The sequence below is a fragment of the Coccomyxa subellipsoidea genome (genome assembly GCF_000258705.1).
Source record: "Coccomyxa subellipsoidea C-169, whole genome shotgun sequence".
Lineage (NCBI taxonomy): Eukaryota > Viridiplantae > Chlorophyta > Trebouxiophyceae > Coccomyxaceae > Coccomyxa > Coccomyxa subellipsoidea.
In genome coordinates, this window is record NW_005178036.1 from 2,419,380 (window position 1) to 2,440,208 (window position 20,829).

Consider the following 20,829-nt stretch of genomic DNA (forward strand, 5'->3'; position numbering starts at 1 on the left):
ATTAAATTTTCATGCATGCATTCTACTGATTTAGCAAGTGGCATGGCAACAATGAGCTGGATCAGCACTGCTGCAATGATGTCTGCAAAGACTTTCTATATTGCACGTTTTCCCTGCCATGGCTTAGCTGTCTCTGCAGGCTAGCTGCATGTCAATGCTACCAAAAAGCACCCCTTTGATAGAATCATCTGACCCGAGCAACTTGTTCAGCTCAATCGTGCTCAGTATCTATACCAATTGCCGCCAGGTAGGGCACATGTCGTGCAAACACACCTGGCTGCTGGCCAACAAGTGTGATCCTAGCCAACAGCTACCAATGGGAAGAAATAAATCCAACCGAAATTCCTCGCACTAGGGACACAAACCTGTTTCTTAAATCCATAATGTACAAACCAATTTTGCTCCTTCCTCCACTATCCCATGGATACATGCTCCCGTTGCTGACGCTTGGCACCAGTTCAACTGGCAAGTTGCTCACTCCTAGGTTAATAGTTTGAAGCCTCTTTGAAAGGCTCTGAACCTTTCAGTGCAGCATATCTTTTATGCTGCACTATCTTTCTAGATTTTCTTAAGCGGATATTTGACCCGTCCAGACAGCAGGATGCTAACGCGATCTAGAGCCAGCCTACTGTCTACAAAACCAGGGCGTCTTGACGACAGGGTGCCCAGTCAGGTCTGGGCAACTTCCCTCTCGGTGTTTCCCACGTCACTTGCATAATCACTCGCTAGAAGGGTCCGTGACATTTCGGAATAAAGGCTCATCCATAAATAACTTCCAAGCCAGAAACGTGATCTGCTAATCTTGAGTTTCATCTTCAAGGATCGACGTCAATCAAAGGTAAGCGTCTGATGTGTGTGTGTGTGTGTGTGTGTGTGTGTGTGTGTGTGTGTGTGTGTGTGTGTGTGTGTGTGTGTGTGTGTGCCTCTGAAGGTATCGGTTGTTGTCACGAAAGCCATTTCCGCCATCCTCCCGTCACGCCTTGTTCATTTGTATTAAAGGTGTTTTCGCAGCGAACTATTTAGCGTATTTAGGGTGAAGCAGACCAAAGTTTACCGCTAAAGGTGCATATTTTATTGCGCAGACCTCGACGAGCAAGCCCTTCGAAACTCAAAGAAGATGAAGTCGACATACATCCTCGCGTCTTTGGCCACCCTGCTGTTGGTTGCATGTGCAACAGGTACTGTGCTTTTTATTATGTGTTATTTGAACTTCAGGTGTACTTGTCAACCCCGTTGGTGTCTTCGGGATATCGCAAGGCTTGCCGGATCATAGTTGTCCGAGAATCAGGCTCAGCTGTTTGTCAAAATATTCACTGCAGTAACTTTACGTTTCGGAAATTGATTGATTAAAACCGTTCACTTTCTTCTGGAGGGTTCGTGTTGAGTTTGGTGTGTCGCTGCAGGCGCCCGTCACCCCGCGATGTCCGGCAATGCCGTGGCAGCTGAGGAGCAGGTGAGCAGCGTCAACACATTTCTTGTCATTCATGGGTGTCTTGATGCCCCACACAGTCTGAAGCTGTCAAGACTTTCCTTTTGCAGCCGTGTTATCCGTAAAGTGCTGAACGAATGACGTTGATCTTGGTTGTGGACATCCAGGGAGCCGAGAACGCCTTCGGCCTGCTGCGTCGTACTCTGAAGCAGGGTGGTGGCGGTTCCGGCACATCTGGCGCGTCGTACTCTGGTGCCAGCTCGTCCGGCGGTGGCTCGTCCGGCGGTGGCTCGTCCGGCGGTGGCTCGTCTAGCAGCGGAGGCTCGTCCAGCGGCTCTGGCAGCATGTCTGGCGGATCAAGCAGCTCCCCTAGCAACTCTCCCAGCTTCTCGCCTGCCCCAGGCCCCAGCAGTTCTCCCAGCAGCTCCCCCAGTGGATCCCCCTCCATGGGCTCCGGAATGTCTCCAAGCAACAGCGGCAGCTCCTCAGGAGACTCCAGCTCTTCGGTGCGACCCTTCTGTCATATTTCATTCATTGTTGAGTGCCACAGGATTGATCATGTCAAGCATGCCCAGCTCAAGCATGCCCAGCTCAAGCATGCCCAGCATCTCCAAAACTTTAATGGGTCGACAGAAAGTGAGTGGGCTTGAATGCTCTAGCAAACAGTGTTTCGGATGCAAGGCAGCAGCACAGCAGCTGCAGAGATGTTCATGAATAAATGTAGCAGAGATAATTTGGCTGGCCAAATCAGGATGCGCATGCAAAGTGATGTGCTGAACGGCACCCTTTGCTTCTTGCAGGGCAACGGCGGTCTTGCAAGTGCTTCTGACACCACACAGAGTGGAGCCACACCCAACTCCGTTGGCCGCTAAATCAATTGCCGACAATTCTATTTGAGTCCAATTAAGGGACATTGCGACGTTGCAGGTTTTAAAGGACATCTTGTGCCCTGCGACCCTGCAGCGACCATGCTCTTACAATTTTCAGGCCAGCCGTTTTGGAAATTCTTTATCGTGGTTTGAGTCTGCAAGAAGCTAAATATTGGCTTTAATCCTGTTGGATTGCCCATTTTAGAAAAGCACAGTTTGAAACAAGACATCAGCACCTTTGTCTGCTATCTCATAGAGGACGGTGTGCGATAAAGTTACTTGATGGCTGTCTACCATAGTTGGCAATGTTTTCACAATGCGTTTGCATGTTTTACGTCCCTTCTCTTGTAACGATATCTCTGGTGCTTCAAAATAGGATTTGCTTTCCCTTGAGTCTTGCAAGGGACCATTAGGTTGGACTGAGTACATGGCTTTCTCAGTGTCAAGGTTCCAAACATTCAACGTGTTGAATTGTGTTTAATAAATCCTCTTATTCAGACAGGTTCTCACAGAGGACACATGATTGCCAAATTCACCTAGAAGCCATCATGTACAAGCAGCTTCAGCACGGCTTCCACAACCTTGCTGGCTGACAAATCAAATGAAGGATCCTCGATTTTCCTCAGCAGCAGGTGAACAATCTCCTTCCGCAGGCCGTTCACCTGCACAGACACCCCAGCATCACTCTTTGCACCAGACATTTGCCATTTATGCCCCAACTTGCGCGCTGCCGCAACGTTGGTGCAGGCTTTCACCTCAGGTCTTGAGGAGGCTGAACATAGCATTTCGTAGCACAAAATCGATCACATTGCTCCATATTTGCCCAGATGAAGCTTTGCAGGTCTCGCAAGGGGATACAGTAAGTATTGTGCAGAGTGCGCTGCAGCGCATCTTGCTCAGGATCAACAGTCCGACACATCGACTCACGGCAATCAATCAGACAATACTTCTAACATCTCAAAAGGGTGGCACACCAGGGCGGCGATCTGCGCAGGGGCCTTGAAGGTGGCCCAGGAATCGAGCCTGATCAGGCCGTCTGCATGGTGCACAGTCAGCGCGCCCCCAAATAGCAGCAGAGCGTACACCGGCACCATGGAAGCTTCGCGCACAAAAACCTTGCTCGTCTCTGTTACGTCTGTGTAGAGGAGCCAGCCGCTGGGGAAACTGCCGCAGCTGAAGTTGACCGAGGCCGGGTGGATGAACACGCGCCCTGCACCAAATAATGGAGTTGCAATCACTGTGCTTGAACCGGGAGGCTCTCATGCAGAGGTGAAAGGAATGGGCCTATTCTAGGGGGACTCGAGAAGGACATGGTCCCAAGCCAGAAAAAGGCCTTTACAGCAACAGCGTTTTTGTCAGAGCAGGTGGCGTCTGAACTGCAAACTTGCACGCCACGACACCGGGAACTGTGTGATGGAAAGTGCCACAGCAAGACCAGAGCGACAACTTGCAGCAGTCAGACAGGCTGCAGGAATGAAAGGGTGGGCCATTTGACACAAAAGTCACAAATTGATGCCTGGTTCAGACAATAACAAATACGGGAGGTCTGCGCACCCTTGACGCGGTCAAAGAACTTGATGCGGACGGGGCTGGCATCGTGCTCCATGGCTCCTCCCAGCACGCGCTTGAACACGGCCGGCGGGTGGTCCACACGCAGAATGTTGGGATAGAAGCCTGCAGGCCACATGCTTCCTCTTTCCAGCAATTATCATGTAAAACAGCAAGAGGTTGTACTGCTTAAGACTGTGTGTCACACTGCGAGATTTGGCAGTTGCATTTAGTGAGCATGGCTGGCCTTGCCTTTGCTTGGCATGAGGCAGCTTGGAAAGGCAGCATGGTGTCTGAAAAATTCAGACATCAGAGCCTGGTAGGCCAGGGCTCCCACAACTGCCCATAGCTCAAGCACTTGGTGAGTCACGCAGCTTGAGTGCTGCATATGACAGCACTGTGCCAAAAAGGCACAGAGGCTGTGCCGAAAAGCATGGCGTCAACAATGCTTTCTCACAGCAGGAGAGGCGTCTCTCACCAGCGCAGATGGCTGCCTTGATGACGCGCGCATTCAAAGAGCACTCGTCATAGTGAGAGTCCAGGTCGTGAGCGCTGTTTCGGCAGGAGGCCACGTAGCTGACAGGCAAAAAACCCAGGTCGGCAAGAATCCCTGCGTACTCGGCGCGGCCCTGCAGCGTTCCCTCCATCGCAGCGTCCGACACAAAGTTCTGGGAAGCCCACTGCAGCAGCACATGCACGGAAGTCAGGGGAACCCTGTAAGCTACATGCAGGGGGATTTAATCGATAATTACAATTGGTTGATTCACCTGCAGCATAAGCCCGACTCATCAGACTCACACGTCCAGGTCTGCTGCTGTGTGGAGATGTTGACACACATGTTGGATGATGAAAAGGCCTGCCATGGGCAATAAACAGTGCTCCGCTCAGGAATGGTACCTTTCCCCCAATGCGCATGTGGACTTGATTACAAGGCATGTACTGTGCTACCTGATACTGTATGAAGGTGAGTAGTGAAGAAGGCTAATACACCAAGGATCACGAGTTTTAGTCACCTGGTAGGCAGCCTGGCGGCCGTCCTTGGTGCGGGCCCGGTTCCACTCGGAGAAGGCGGCAACGAGCGCCAGGTGGTCGCTGCGGGCGGCCGCTGAGTCACCGGTAAGTCGCTTCTTTGCCAGCTCAGCCTCCTCGCGCCTATCTGGCGGCGACTGGAACACCGGCCGCCCATGCGCCATTGCCGCCACCACCGTCAGCACTGGGCCCACACACCTGCACGATTGTGCAATGCAGAGATTAAACAGCCAGTTCAAACGTTGCATCTTCCTTCAGACTGTGCTGTCTCGTAATTGTTGCTCTGCAGGAAAACCATTGAGACTGGTCAACGAGTTTGGCCAATTGGATAGTGCAGCTACAGACATGCTAAAGCTACCTGCTTGCTTACGGCATGAAAAGTTTACTGATACTCAGCTGAGACACACATGGCCAGGACAGGATGCCAATTGAGGACCAGGGCCACTGGAGAGAATTATTTTCACTGCAGCACACTGCGGTTCCTGAGCAGACATAGAAAAGGGGTGCTGACCTGAGCATGACGGCGTAAATGAGCGTCTTGGCGAGCCGCGCGTCCATCGGCATCAGAGTCAGGTGACGCCCCAGCGCAGTCAGCGCCTCGTCATCATCCAGCGCTCCGAGGGTAGTAAGCGCGGATACCGCCGATGCTATCGCATCCAGCGCCGGCGGGGAGATGAGCCGGCCGAGCGCATACTGCAGACGGTGTGCGCTCGGCAGTGCGGCCTTCACCGAGAGGCAGAGAGATTCCAGCGGCATGCGCAGAACCTCTGGCAGCTGCTGCGCCTGCAAGGATTAACAGCACTATCAGCCATACATAGTTTTTTCTCTCTCTGACATTAAATGGTGAGATTGGAGCCTGCCTCCTCATACATTGTTCTGCATATCTCTTTCATAGATAGGTCCTGGAGGTAGGTGCAATGGCGATTAAGTGTTGGACAAAGATGGGACCAGTCTGTCTTTGTTAGAAGGAACTGCAGCAAGGCACGTGGCAGTGAATTTTGGACAAAGTCCTGAGTGCTGATGGCCTGTCTGCAAGAAGAAGTGCGCTGCCCCAAACTTATACAAGTCTGCATTGATGTGTGTCAGAGGCGGACCTGGAAGGCGGCGGCCTGTTTTCTGGAGAAGAGGCGGAAGCAGGTGCCGGGCCGCACTCGCCCGGCTCGGCCGCGCCTCTGCTGGCCGCTGGCCGCAGAAGCCCACATCTCCTGCAGCCGCGATATGCTCCGCTCCGCATCATACCTGTACCGCAGCGACTCACCATCACTCATCAGGGTGTCACAAGGAGAAGTCTACCTGCTTTTGTACAATATCCCACACACAGCACACCACTTGAGCTTTGCATTACAATGGATCCCAGGAAGGATTGCGGAAATCATGAGCTCACGCATACGGCAACATGCACTCTAGCACGCCCCAATCTAGTGTTCCTACACACGATCAGATGGTCATTGCTGAAACTACTAGTAAGAGAGTGTGTCACCTGATCTCCTTGACCCGTCCGCAGTCGATGACACACACGACGTCATCGATGGTGATGCTCGTTTCTGCCACATTTGTGGCCACCACGATTTTGCGCGTGCCTGGGCCCACCTTCTGAAACACCCGCGACTGCATCGAACACACCCTTGTTTTCACACATCTCCCTTGCTGCTTAAATACCTTGCCTTCCAAAGAGATATTTGAATTACTGCAGGGTCTCCTGCTAGGCGTGCCTAGCAACATCTTATGGAGAGCCCCATCCTCCGTGGTAACAGTATGTCTTGGCCACTCTTAAGGGCCATCCCTTGGATTTACTCTCGCAGTGCCTCTTTGCCATTTTCCGACAGGCAATGTCTGAGCTATGAGCATGTCTGACAAAACACTGTGAAAGAGAGCAACGGAGAAAGAGCGCCGCACCTGCTGCTTTGCAGGCAAAGATCCGTGGAGCGGCAGGATGCGCAGCTCTTGGCCTGAAGCCCCACTCCTCAGCTTAGAGGAGCCCTGAAATAGACACACGCACATATTCAGAAGAGAACATCCCAAACCTTCTCGCTGGAAAGCCCCATCACAGCCATGTCTTGCTGTTCCTTGAGTGAGCAGGAAGCATAGTGTGCACAATGCATCTACCCCGGAGAGCAAATGATAAGGCTGAGGCACATGCGCAGACAAGTCACATGAAAGGATGACCCCTCAAAAGTCCCTTGCTGAACAGCCCCATCAGGACAATATGTCGCTCTGTCCAGGAGTCAGCAGGGACTATGGATCCCACTCTAGTGCAGCACTGCATGTAATCTTTGTTTGTATTGCTTCGTTGCGTAGCAAGACAGGGGAACTTGATCTGTTTTGCTTATGCTTGAGAGATCAGCAGAAGCAGACCTGCAGTGCTCGCACGAGCTTGGAAATCTCAGGGGCTCCCGGCAGGAAGATGAGGATTGCATTTGCGGCGCTGTCAGGCTGCTGACTGGACACCACGTGGGCCACCAGGCTCTCCAGCAGCTCGTAGTTGATCAGCGCCTCGTCCACATTGCTCAGCGACCGCAGCGTGGCCGCGCTGTACTGGGGCGTTGCCTCCTCATTAGAGCCTGCCACATTGCACTTCAAGGACTGATCATCGTCCATTTCACTGTAACAACAAATGCGAGTGTCGTTCTCCCTGGTGACAAACCCCCACAATGCCACCCCACTCATGACTCACCGCATGCCGCTTGTGGTGCGGGCTATGAGCAGTGTTTCCAAGGAGTAACTGCAGGCCAATGCTCAGCGCATTGGGCACCTCCAGAAATGATTCATGGACGTTAAGGTATCCATGTATTGCCAGGATGCACAGATAGCCCGCCACTCAAGGTGCATCATAACAAGAAGAAGTGTGCGCCACATGAGGGCGGCAACCGTGCCTGGTATAATGCCATTGGTGCTGTTTCTGAGCGGGGTGGGCGGCCGCTCTTGGTCATCTTCATCCCATGCCGAGGGGACAGCCTTAGTCACATCGGCAGCATGCGGCAACCGCTCGGCAGCTGCCGCCCCATTTGGTTTTGGGCGCGCCTCCGCCTTCCCCTTCTTTGCCCACCTACACAGCCAACATATCCTCCAGCTCTGCGCATGCGGCATTTTCCAGCAAGACCTTGTCGTCCAGGGCCACCATCTGACTTAGCCCCAACGTGGGTGGTTCTTGATGGCATACAAGGATATGTAAACGCACTTGGAGCCGCGGCCGATAACAAAGCCGGTGCGCTCAAGGACATCCTCCAGGAAGAAGTCCTGCACCGGGTGCGTGAATCCGGGGATGCTCACCAGCGCGCATGCACTCGAGCCCTGCACGGAAACATGCATCATCAGTGGGAATTCAACTTTCTTTGACTCGACATGAGTCTGCATTTGCTGCCATGCAATCGCTGGAATTACTTGAGAAAAAGCTAAGGCTGGCCTGTACAGAAATTGGCAGCAGCACAAAGGAACTCTGTCTTTCACCCAGAAAGCGAGGATGACTGGCAAGGCTTCACCCTCCTCCAATCAAGCTCTTGAATTCCTTCCATCAATCTAAAAGAGTGTACCACTTTGGCGAGCTCTGCTTCTTTACATCAGCAGTGCCACTAGTCCGGGATTCAAGTCTGTCTAGCGAGCCTGAATAGCAAAAGTGCACTGTTTTCGCATTTGCAACTCTTCTGGCTATTTAGACAGGAAAAACAGGGTTTAATCACCTTGGCCAGCTCAGCGTCAAAGTAGGATTGGAACAGGCCGGCCTCAGCAGTGGCAGACATGAGCACCACGCGCAGCTGGGGGTTGCAGCCGCTCGCCAGCAGGTCGCGCAGAAGCAGTAGTAACAGATCGGAGTCTGCCGAGCGCTCGTGGACCTCGTCTACAACTACGTGCGTTGTGCCGGCCAGGGATGAGTCACCCAGCAGCCGCCGTAGCAGCACGCCTGCGCGCAGGAACAGTGTCAAGTTCGATCATGTGAGAGAGAGTGCTCTGTGAAGGATAAAAGATGAGTACCATGAGACCGCTGTCACCTCCCAGCAGCATCTCTATCCATTCTTCTATTTTTTGGAGGCCCCATGACCTGAATACCTCAGTTTACATGCCGAAGTATGGTAGGAGTTGGCGGTGGATATGTCAAAATTATGCCTGATTTGGCGCGTCAGCAGCACGAGCTGACGGCTGCCATCGTGATTAGCAATTATTTGCTTACTAAAGGTGACAGCGCACCGGTGGTGCAGAAGAGCAGGCGCGTGCGGCGCGAGGTGCGCGAGTCGAGGCGCACTGAGTAACCAACGACGTCACCAATGCCCTCGCCGCGCTCGGCCGCCACCCGGGACGCCACTCCCACCGCCGAAATGCGCCGCGGCTGAGTCACCACTATGTTGCAGCCGCCGCCACACCCCTCCTCTATCGCCTGTTGCATTAACAACGAAATACCTGAGATACGGTACTTTAGATCTTGTGGGAGGACTATAAGCCGAAACGGCACATATGCGACAAATAAGGTCCCTTCCGCTGCCGATTAGATACACGATCACCTTCACGGAATACCACTAGGACTTATTGTCCTCCCTGAACAGTGCGGAGTGCTTCCATACGTATCAGACCTTACTTTGCTGGAGAACCTAGCTCTGCTCCAGATAATACATGCAAGGTGCAAGGGACTGTTTCGTGGTCCCTTTGTAGGATGACTTCCAGTCAAGGCATCGCAAGGCATGATTCACAATGATGACAGGGCTTGAGAAACTTAACACAAGAGGTTGATTCACCTGTTCCAGAACGTATTGCGGCAGCTGCGTGCTTTTGCCGCATCCGGTCGCCCCGCTCACAATGACCACCCGCTGCCGCTTCAGGGCCTCAAGCAACTGCGCTCTCTTGGTGTGCGCCGGCAGCTTCTCCCTAGCTGCTCGCATGGCCTGCATCCGTGAGCCACGCAGCCATTCCTCGCGCTGATCCTGTGACATCCGAAACATATTATCCTCCTTCCTCCTTTCATGCGCTTCAACACAGGGGATGCCCTAAACTCCTGCTAACTTCCTTTCTTCACACTCCAGAAGTGTACAGAGATCTCTCTTCTGTAATTCTGCACAGTAGACACAGACAGACTTCAAAGGATAAGAGCAACTTACATGTATAAGAACACCCCGACTTGTTGCCGGCAAAGAGAAGCGCGCATGAAATCACCTTGAGGCGCCTGCTTTCTGCATGTACTTCCACAGGCGTCTGTCTCCCAGGACCGCCGCGCTGTCGCCTGCCATTAGTCAGGGCTACCGCTGCAGGGCCCTCATTCGCTCCCTTGGACGCTGACTCAGCTTCTGCCGGCTCTTTGCTGGCTGGAAGCGCATGTCGCAGCGCTGCAGGCGGTACAGGGCTGCTGAGGGTATCCTCCAGGAGGCCGGGCGCGGCCGAGGCCAGCTCGTACAGCATGGGCTCGCCCCTTGTGCTCTCTGCCACGCCATGCAGCCGCCTTGCCAGCTCCAGGCGTACAGCTGGCGCCAGCTCAGCACACCTGCAACCTAGGCGATTATCACTATATATGCAGTTTGTCACCTAAATATGTTTTGTTTTTGCAGGTACTGCTGCATTGCCCATTGCTGTGCATATGCCCCTGTTTGATTTCAGATGACTGGACCACAGAATGAGGCTTACAAATCACGATGGTTGCCTTTCTTTATGTTGCTGTTCATAGTGGATCACAAACAAGAATCCGTCTGAGCAGTGTGCAGATCTGCCCACCTGACTCCGATAATGGGCAGATCATCCGGGTAGCTGCTGCTCGCTCGTATCCTGAAATCGAGTGTGAGGCGAGTGCCATGCGCGTCCACTGACAGCAGTGTCTGCTGGTCTGAAGGGAACGCCACATCACCCTCATAGATTGCCTCCAGAGCCACCCTCTCCTCAATCCAAGCTTCAATGCCAGAACTCGTGGCAGTCTCTGCTGCGGCCTCCACAGTGCCACCTGGAGAAAAGTCTGCTCAAAGTCAACAATGCAAGACAACAGGGCAAATGTGTATACGCTGCCTTCAAATTCCTGCTGAATCGCGCCGAGCTCACCATCTGATGGCTTCTATTTCAAGGCACAAACAAACAAATACAGATGGGTCCTAGAAACTTTAGCGAGGTTTAGTCAAGCACCTTAAGAGGCAGTCAAACAGAGTTTAAGCTGCCCAATGTGCCACAAAAATGCCTAAATGCCCTAAACCCTAAAAAAAAAATAGACGGGTCTCTGAGGTCTCAGCAAGCTCGAGTCAGCACCGATCAGGCGGTCAAAAAATAGCTATGCAAAAGTCATGACCTCCTAAACAGTAATAAGGTCAAAACAAATTCCTCCATCTCAATGGTTTGCTTCCCAGGAAAACAAGTGCACAAACAGAGATGGGTCTTTGAGGTATCAGGCACCTGTGAGGCGGTCATCCCAAGGCTTTCTTCTCTAGGACAAAAGTAAACAAACACAGATTGGTCTTTAGGCTACCGGGAATGTGGTTTCAGGCACCTGTGAGGCGGTCAAAGAGGTGTGCATGTGCTGCGTCAGCATCGCCCTGGCAGCTCTGCAGCGCAGCCGCAGCCTCATCGATCGCATAGCCCAGATCTGTGAAGTCTGACAGTGCGCCACTCGCCGAATGCCGCTCGCCAGCATCCACCCCATTCTCCTTGGGGTGAGCGTTGTTCAGCACTCCTACCGGCTTCCCGGACGCGCCTGTTGCACCAAATTTATTCATGCATGCACAAATGTTAAGTGCGCAGCATTACAACGCGCATTGTGCATCGCATGCATCTCATCGCATCACGCATCAGAGCATCCCCCAAATGAGCTGGCGATTACTTGTGCGCATGCACAGATCTGGCCATGCAATCCCTGAAGGGACAATTGCTGAAGTAACGCACGCATGAAGCAGGGCAATCAGGTCACCAGATCACTTCGATCCGGTCACTCTCCAACTGAAGCCATTTCCCATTGTGGCTGCAGATAGATTTGGCGCAAACGATGTTGCAGATCCCAAAAAAAAGGGGGGTAGTGCAGTGCGGACCGGCAGCAAAGACGGGCGGCAGGTCATCTTCGGGCACGTTGAGGCAGAGCCAATCGAGCGCGGTCTCCAGCGAGGGCCGCCCGTCCTGCGCTATGGCCACCGCCAAAGCATCGTCCACGTCAGCGCTGGCAAAGCCAAGGTCGCGCAGCTTCCCGGCAAACTCCGCCACCAGCCCTGCGAATGCAAATGATGTAACTCAAAGTATCAATCTAGGCACAGCTCTGAAGTCACTTCATGATGATTCGATGAGATGTAAGCATCAAATGCATGTCCTCAGGCAAGCCAAGAAGGCGACATAATGAGTTTCAGCCACTACAGAACTTGCAAATCCTGTGAGCGTGCCATTTTTGCATTCACTGCGCGTCCCTGGACTTTCCTCTCACCCAGTAGCACATTGTCCAGTCTGCGCACCCTCTTTTGTGGTAGCTGTGCTGCTGGATAGCGCAGTGTTGCCTGACAGCCCGGAGGTATGCGAGATGAACATAACAAATGACAAGCAGCACTTGCACCCCAAACATGCACGGGGCTCAGAAGCCACAAGTCTCGTGCAATCTCCGCACCCTCTTCGGTGGCAGCCGTGCTGCCGGAGAGTGCGGGGTCGCCGGAGAGGCCGCGCAAGACCCCCTCGACCATTCGCCGCTGCTGCTCGCTCATGATGACGTCCTTGGGCATGCGCCGAGCCAGTGATTGCCGCCGAGATTTGTCGCGTGCAGTCCTCGCCTCGGCCGCCGCCGCCGTTCTAGCCTCGCGCTCCACCCTAGTCTCCGCCTGCCACAACAGCAATCTCTGCCCTCAAGCAATGCAGCAGAGTGCCGGCAGGATATCAAGGATTTTGTGGCCGTTATCATGAAGCACCAGCTGGACATTGGGTCCATGTTGTTCCCATTTTCTAGTACAACCAGAGAAGTTACCACAGGAAAGAGCCTGATGTCCCACATGTTCCAAATCTCAGTCCCTGGCATTCTTCGATGCCAGAAGAAGGACAGAGGCTTGCAATGAAGGAACATGTGTGACCGGTTTGACATCCCAGGGCAATCCCCGCTGGGAGTTGTGCTGCTGGTTTCTAGGCCTGGGTCCTAGTCCACCCCAAAATTTCACGACAATCACTGACTAGCTTACTGAGCAAAGCGCTATAAATTGCCCAGAGAGAGTGAAAAAAGCAGTCTGACAATCCTGGATATCTATTGAGACACTCTCACACCCTGTGTGTGGCTCTTGGTGTGACGCTGGTGATGGGGGGGCGCACCGTGGCACAAAGCTCCTGCCAGAGGGGCAGGTAGGCCTGCGGCAGGACGCGATGCAGCGCCCGGTCCCCGGCCACGCGGTGGAGAGCGGTGACGGCTGCACGCTGTTCCGCCTCGTCCGGCAGGGTTCCCTCCGCCTGGTGCTCCGAGCCCAGAAACACCACGATGTCCTTGTTGCGGTCCTTGGGGTCTGCCAGCACCACCTGACAGGCAGCATCGCTGTTGTCATTACTACTGCTATTACTTAGCCTATTACTACGAGTATGACTATTACAAAACCTCCGAGGTTTTGAGTCTTACCGGTACCAGTACCATCACCCTGATGTAATTACAAAATTTACCTGCCAAGCAGGGAGGTGCGTCTGCAGGCAAGCTGTAGGCAATGCCTGCCACATATCATAACCCTTGATAGACTGGCCAGATCCAAGCAAGACCCAATCAAACATGTGCACAGTGCTCTGTATTCACGCCGCCCCTGCTAGCCGGGGCCAACCTAAATGGGAACAATACTGATCCATACCACACCTCAAGGTCCTGAATTGAGCTGCTGCTTTGCAGTCAACCTCTGCACACGCGATTGCATGGGTATATCTGGTCACAAAGTGATTTCATACATGCTTGACGAGTGCTGAACCTGCAGATATTTGGAGCGTCCTTTCATGAGCCTGAGTATGCTGACCATCCTCACTGAGCGCTCACCTTGCACTTGGCGGCCACAGCGCCATCGGCTGCGCTGCTGCGGTAGCGCGGCGTGGGCCGCTTCTGCTGCTGGCACCACTCCAGCAGCATCATCTTGGGTGACTTCTCTGTGTAGTACCCCGCGCTTGCGCCCACATCCATCATTTTGCCCTGTTCCCAGCAAGAAATTTGGGTTGGTATCCCGTGCCAAAAATACTTGCCTGGCAGGGAGGGATTGACAAGGGGCGTATTCCAACCCCTTGCACGGCATCCCAGCAATTTGTTTACTGAATTGTCCCTTTTGTTCACACCCCTCTCTGTTAATTACGAGATATAGAGTCCTTCAGAGTTGAGCACCAGAGGCGTTTGGCCTCATCCCTGTGCATGGAGTGGACTCGTAGCAGATCTACACTAACAAGCCTCTTGAACGCCGCTGACAGGCACATAAGGACCAGGTAACCTGGCAGATCCGGCATTAGTCACTGCATGCATTCACAAGCTTGCACAGGCTCTCGGCACCTGCTTTGGTCCAGAACTCGGGCCAGGAATGGATGCAGCTGCCTGCGGCTGCAGATCAGAGCTCCCCTCATTGGCATCCTCTTCTGGGTGCTTCTTTTGAACGTGCTCCCGCAGCCGTTGCACCTGCACAGCAATTGCACACAAAAACATCTGTACTGCGTACACATGCATGCACTGCTGCACAGCAAGCCCGGCAAGTACTGCATGAGATAGTTATTCTTGGGCTGCTTGGAGAATGGTGTGCCGAGCTATTTTGCCCACAATCAACTCCATGTTGCCACCTTCCACAGATTTCTACAGATCCCTACAGATCATTTTGCATACAGATGCAGGGCCAGGCTAAGCTGTCATGAAGACTGTTAGCAATGCGTGATCTGCAGAGTGCTGCAGGCAGGGTTGCCTTAAGGCACCTGCTTGAAGGTGCGGTCGCAATGGGGGCATTCGAGCTCCACATTGCGCTTGTCAATGATTGCAGGCCCCTTCGTGCCGCCACCACCACCCCCAGACCTGTCAGGAACCATGCCCCTTACTCATCTTTGATCCACGAAGTCAACGCCAGCGGTTCAGAGATATGAATAGAAGTATCAGATCAAAGTAGTCATCAGTGCACTATGTTGAGTGGCTGACAAAGGTGCCATTTGCGTTCAGCACTGGTGGACCATGGGGGCACGGACTCACGAGAAGACATGAGCGGCCTTCTTCTTAGCTTCGAGGTTTTTTACTTTTCCCATTGCGTTTCCATCATCTACATTTTAGGCTGTACTTCGGAGCTCTCCAAGGTACTTGCAGCTGTATCTACTCTTTTACGCAAGCGCCTTTTGCCGACTCATGAAAAATAATTGCACTGCAATCAATGTTAAATAGATTTCATTCATTACGCGCATCGAGCCCATTGCAATCGCGCCAAGGCGGCAGACAGAAAGGGTGCCCTCTGTTGGATCATGACAGTCTGTATACACTGCTTGGATCTAATATGTTTGAATACTTAACTCACAATAGGATGAAATTTCTATTCCCGATACACCAAGAGAAAAGACTGCAGGACACAATTGTCTCGCAGAAAGCAGATCGGACATCCGTGATAGGGCTTTGAAAGCATGCATGACCCATTTCCCTTCACTAGGGCAGATAGGCAGCAAAGCGTCCAAATCTGTGATAGCAGTGTTGCATTTACACCGGAAGTGTAAGCCAAGAATTAGTGTTGTGGACTGCTTGAAGGCTAAATTGCATAGATGCAGGTATTTTGAGCATTGCTGCGGCAGCTGTCGTGAAATACAGAGAGAACTTGAGGGCTTGGGTAGGGCTTATAAGAATTCCCTGCATCTCCAAGCATGCAAGGGGAATAGGAACATATATTCATTAACGATCAACCTCGTCCGGCAGACTGTTAACATTACTATTGTGAAATGGCGTCGCGGATGCCTCCAACAAATGGCAATATGTCTGACGATGACTCGTACACGGGTTCTGAGTTGAGCACAGCGGGCACTAATGATCCTCTTGAGGATTTTTTAAAACGCTACACATTCTCCTTTGAGCCAGAGTATTGTCTGAAGTTAAGGAGAAGGTAAGGACGATTTTGACTTATAGGCTGTTTGCATGTCATGATATGCACATTGCCGCATCGAGATCTTGTCTATCTCACCACTTAATGCTGACGGCTCATCTTGGTGATAAGTATTGAAATATAATCTCCTGTTGCGGCATTTCACAGCGTTGGATCCGTCAGCATTCGAGCCAATCGATACTTTGGGGGTGAGAAGGATCGGTGGGCATTTGTGGTGAGCAATTCCATCTTGCACCCGTCATAAATGTAGCATGTGCTGTCCTTAATTCGGAGAATTTGATGTTGGATTGCTACTTGCATCCAAATGGACCTAGACACTTGTTCTGAAACCTGTTTAAAACACTGATATGTGTGTATCCAACAAATAGGCCAGGGATCCGTAATGATGGAACTGTCAATGACACTGTGAAGGACAGCATTCTCTGCCATGACACCGCTAATCGCTCAGTTGGGTTCCAGGTGAAGCCAGCAGATGAGGAGAAGCATAAATGGCTACACAAGCTCTCTGTGGAGCCTGCTTTGGGCGTTGCTCGTCTCAGCACAGCCAAGTACAAGCTGTGGGATATCCTTCGTCTGCAAATCATTGCTCTGTACGATTGGGAATGCCACAAGCCCAGCCTGACATGGAAGTGCGTTCCCTATGACGTCCTTCCACCATGCCATTCATTTGTCCAGCTTTGCCGGCACCGATCAATCGAGCATTACTACCTGTCCTGCTTGTTTCTCTCAATAAAAATTTCTTTCAATATTGTTGGCAAGAGATTCTAAATAGCTATGCTGTATCCTTTAGGGTCACCTCCAAATGGAGCCGCGGCCAAGGGAAATTGGGCCGCAAAGAGAAGGTGAGCCTTGCTGTTCAAACTTCCCAGGTGCCGGCAAATATCATTTTTGTGGGTCATCTGCCTGAGGCGCATGCGTGTTTAGTCGTAGCATAACTAACATGACTCATTTTGTGACAACCAGCGGAATATTAATTCCTGTTGGGCTGATGCAGCTGCGCTCCAAAGTGCTGCCCTCAGTGGAGCTCCATCCGCACTGGCGAGTCGACCTGTACATGCCAGAGCTTGAGGGGTGCGGCTGCATTGCAAGGCATTCCTGCGTCGACAAAATGTGGTTTTTCCACGCTTTTGTGTCATCTGGAACATTCAGAGACATGCTGCAAGCCATCTGAGGCTTTTTGGGTCTTGGAGGTCTTTCACTGTCCTAGCAACAGACTCCTGATCTGTCATGCACGGCAATGGCAATTGCAATATAGGTATTTTACTGTTATTCTGGCCAAAATCTGCAAATGATCTAGGTGTGCATCAAGCTTGCTTGACGAGGGCATGTGCGTGCGCGGGCAGGCATGTGGGGAATAGCGGTGAGGCCATCCAATTGGAGAAGGGCCACTGCCACATACAGATCCCCAAGATGGAGCTGTTGCTATCCCTCAACCATCTTGGCCGCGATGTGCGCTTCTTGATGCGGCGGACACTGCACCGGGTAATCCCTTATCAACCTGCTTATAGCACTGCAGCAATGCAGATACCCTCTCCTCATAGAGTTGCCCAGGTATTGGTATGCAGCCTTGCCAGCTATCAATGAAGTGCTGATCGTTGCTTGCTTGTATGTCAAGAATGATGATGCCTTGGTGTTTGTCATGTGAAATGCTAAGGAGCATGAGAACTTGCTGCTGTGGATAACAGGGGGCCGTGCTGCAGGGATCATGTGTGGAGAGCTGTGGCCCAACGCTGGAAGAGTGCAGCTCGCATGCACCAGTGGCTGAGGCCAACGCACCAGCTGCGCAGCTTCTGGCAGCGTCCGGCGCCGATGAGGTGGCGGCTGCGCCGCTGCGCCACAGCTGGTGGGAACGCCAGCGGCAGGATTACCAGGAGTCATCCCTCAGGTGACCCTTACACATCTGCCTGTTATTTTTGCGGGTCCCTCGGGGGCAGAACACCGTGTAAAATAAACCGCCCATCATGGCAAATGCCTGCTGCAGGTTTTGAACTCAGTGCTCGAACTGTTGGAGATCATGTACATGAGTCTCAAGAGTCTCTTGTTCCAGCTTCGTCACTGGCTCTTGAACAGTAACTATACTTTGCTGTCAGAAAGTGATCCTTCTTCTGATGCGACCAGAAAGACATGTATTTTTCTTATGCCACTACTGCAGGTCACGGCAGACTGTAGCGCGCAGAAGGCCTGCTGGTGTGTGGCTGTACCCGCCGGCAGAGGTGCCACGTGACCGGCAGAAGCACTCCTCGCCGCCGGCAGCCTGGCAGCCTTTGGTCCATCAGATCAGGGGCGCTGTCGAAAGGTTGAAGTCGCAGCTGCACCGCGGAAAGCAGGAGGAGACTGCGTGACAGCTTCAAATGTGTGTGCAAGGGTCGTGATTCATCCCTGAAGAAATCTTTATGAGCGTTTGCACATGGAGAGTGTGTGCACTCAGCCCTTGGCCATGAATGGGTGGTCTGTGCGCAGAGGCCCCTGAAAAGAGATGCATGGAGAGACGGCTTGTTTCCTTTGTGGGAAGGAGCAAGTGTATGAAGCCAGCATGGTGAGATTTTTAGAATCCTATGGGGTCAACTGAGTTAGTAATTACAATCAACATCAGCAGAGACATTGAGTAGAGCGTTTGAGAGAGTCTGCTATGTCAGCTCTGGCCGCCTCTACAGGGCTGGCGTGAGAATTGAATTAGCCTTGATCTCATGATTGTGATTGTTGTCTGTTCCCTTACACCAAAGCAGTGCAAGAGCCTTCCTGAGCATCGGCGTTGCATCCTTAGAGCAATTGCTGCAAACTTCGAATACATATAATTGACATGTTGAAGCATGAAGCAGGCTGCCAAGACTGCTTTGAATGCCTCCTTGGGGTTGCAGTAAAGCTGTAAGTTGGAGACATGTACCAACACAATATGAGTTCTCTTGCAGTAAATTACGCTACAAAAAAACTTTCTAACATGGAGATCTAAATCTGTACATACAGCTGTCAGTATCTGCAACAATTCCACATCCTTTATGTTTTTACTCTCTCTCTCTCTCTCTCGGATTTCACTGCTGTGTTCACACATAATATCTCAAGCGTCCACCAATTTCAGCGCCGAATGCCTCTCCACAAAAGCCAAGATCTTGGGATTGACCAGTTCTGGAGCCTCGTCCATTGGACAGTGGCCCACTCCTGCACAGCGTCAATTTTTGTTGATCAAATATAATATTAGGCAAATCCCAAGCGGCTGTTTTGTGCACCATACGAGCATTATTGGAAGGGCCTTGTGCCCTGTCTGTTATAAAGCTATGCACAAAGATGGGTCTACCTGGCAAGGGAATGAATTCTTCCACGCAGCCAAAGTCGCCATAGGCACGCCCCTTCTCTATGGGCTCCCAAGGATCGGCCTCTCCCCAAAGAATGCTGACTGGGCAGCTGAGCTGAGGCAGCAGCTCCTCTGGCAGGGGACCCCCAGAGTAGCTTATGAAGTCTAAAAATACATCCACTGCACCTGGCTGCGCGAGGCACACCACAGCAGCCCATTATACTGGCAATCAAAGTAACGCAGACAACAGCAGATTCTGCAAGTTGCAGCAAATCTTGGGAAGTCTAGATATAGTTAGCCAGCGGGCATGTTTGGGCCGAACAGACCTGAAGGCCTGGCTTCAGAATATAATCAACAAGCTCGTCGGTGACAGCCTCAGGGTCTCCGTAGCATTCCTGCAAGATGCTCTTCACATTCTGCAGACAGTCAAACAAAAGCCTCAACATTCCACAGTGCTCCCAGTGAAATTACCACCGATATGGACGATGTCTGCTGCAAGGCATTACTCAAGGCAGCACCAGTAATTAAGCACCTGTGGTTTGGCCACTGCGCCGAAGAACCATTGCCCAAGCTGGGTTTCTCTGAGCAGCCGCTGGAAAGCGCTGACGAGTGGGCGCTGCCACGGCTGCTGCTTTTTGGTGTGCAGCATCCGCAGGGACACATCCAGGAGCTGCACACCCCTCACCTTGTCCGGGGCCTGCACTGCTGCCTGCAGCCCAGCTATGCCTGCGCAGCATATGCACGCTCCTCATGCATTGCCAGCGGCCTTTAATACAGATGTCAATTTTGCGGTGATTATGAGCGCGTGAAAGTAGTGCGCACCCCCGACAGAGTTGCAGATAATGAAGGCTGGCTCTCCCACGCTCGCTTCCAAAAAATCCAGCGCTTGCTGCGCCCATGTCTCAAACGAGTATAGCTTGTTCACACCCAGATGCCTGCACACGCAGGAACCAGTATTGCTTCACAGATCTAGACTCCAGCCGTCAGCTGGCATGCAATACGCTGTATTAAGGTAAGTTTGAGGTGGCATCGTACCGAGGGTCCGGCTTATCGCTGTACCCATAGCCCAGCAAATCGATGGAGAAAGCTCTGCACTTCAGCCCCAGCACGGGCAGGTTCTTCCGCCAGTGGTCACTGCGACGTCATAAAAACCTTGCTCAGCATCTGCCAGACATCTCTGTCTGCGCCAAATCACATGTATCTCATGCTGTGTCAGTAAGACTGCAGGATGATCTTGACCCCACCAGTTGCCTCCAAACCCATGGATTAGGAGCACAGGCGGACCCTCATCCCCACAGCGTTGGTATCTGGTCGTGTATCCCTTCCACTTCCAATATCCTGCCAGCACATTGGATAGTGCTTCACAGGCACCTCTGCACAGGTTGAAAGCACCGAGGAGGGCAGGCAACCAGCAGCTGTCCAGCCAGTGCTATACTTTACCTTCTTTTACACCACCAGGAAGAATTTTCTCCGATGAAGTCTGCAATGGGAACTTCTCTTGCACACCAGGCGTTGCTTGTGTGGCTGTGTTAAAGATGGCTTTTCGGCGACAAGATCGAGCTAGGGATCGTGTACAAAACTTCGCACCGACAAGATGCGAAGATCGCGATCTCCTCTGTGTTGCTGTTCGATGCAGTGACACATATGGCGCGCTGAAAGGGTGTGTCAGAATCT

At 52.3% G+C, this 20,829-nt stretch overlaps 4 protein-coding genes across 4 annotated transcripts; 1 reads left to right on the plus strand and 3 right to left on the minus strand.

Moving 5' to 3' along the window:
• Positions 1-2,834: 2,834 nt before the first annotated feature.
• Positions 2,835-9,794, minus strand: COCSUDRAFT_15373 (P-loop containing nucleoside triphosphate hydrolase protein; the record flags this gene model as incomplete). The annotated part of the gene is made up of 15 exons (XM_005648289.1): positions 2,835-2,960; positions 3,273-3,540; positions 3,930-3,972; positions 4,325-4,526; positions 4,860-5,073; positions 5,387-5,658; positions 5,970-6,114; positions 6,356-6,483; positions 6,772-6,855; positions 7,231-7,477; positions 7,859-7,921; positions 8,054-8,166; positions 8,553-8,773; positions 9,058-9,244; positions 9,600-9,794. 15 exons carry the CDS (start codon positions 9,792-9,794, stop codon positions 2,835-2,837), a joined length of 2,508 nt encoding a protein of 835 aa, XP_005648346.1.
• Positions 9,795-11,315: 1,521 nt separating this feature from the next.
• On the minus strand, positions 11,316-14,820 carry COCSUDRAFT_83700 (hypothetical protein; the record flags this gene model as incomplete). Its single annotated transcript, XM_005648312.1, has 7 exons — positions 11,316-11,527; positions 11,859-12,032; positions 12,419-12,521; positions 13,105-13,305; positions 13,802-13,951; positions 14,300-14,422; positions 14,710-14,820. 7 exons carry the CDS (start codon positions 14,818-14,820, stop codon positions 11,316-11,318), a joined length of 1,074 nt encoding a protein of 357 aa, XP_005648369.1.
• Positions 14,821-16,854: 2,034 nt separating this feature from the next.
• Positions 16,855-18,208, plus strand: COCSUDRAFT_63326 (hypothetical protein; the record flags this gene model as incomplete). Its single annotated transcript, XM_005648290.1, has 4 exons — positions 16,855-16,937; positions 17,210-17,348; positions 17,552-17,751; positions 18,019-18,208. The coding sequence occupies 4 exons, from the start codon at positions 16,855-16,857 to the stop codon at positions 18,206-18,208; spliced, it is 612 nt and encodes a 203-aa protein (XP_005648347.1).
• A 713-nt stretch (positions 18,209-18,921) lies between these two features.
• COCSUDRAFT_15303 (alpha/beta-hydrolase) lies at positions 18,922-20,488 on the minus strand (the record flags this gene model as incomplete). The annotated part of the gene is made up of 7 exons (XM_005648291.1): positions 18,922-19,022; positions 19,159-19,345; positions 19,482-19,571; positions 19,688-19,881; positions 19,978-20,090; positions 20,191-20,289; positions 20,400-20,488. Coding segments are annotated over 7 exons (873 nt in total), but the record flags the coding sequence as incomplete, so codon positions are not given.
• Positions 20,489-20,829: the final 341 nt, after the last annotated feature.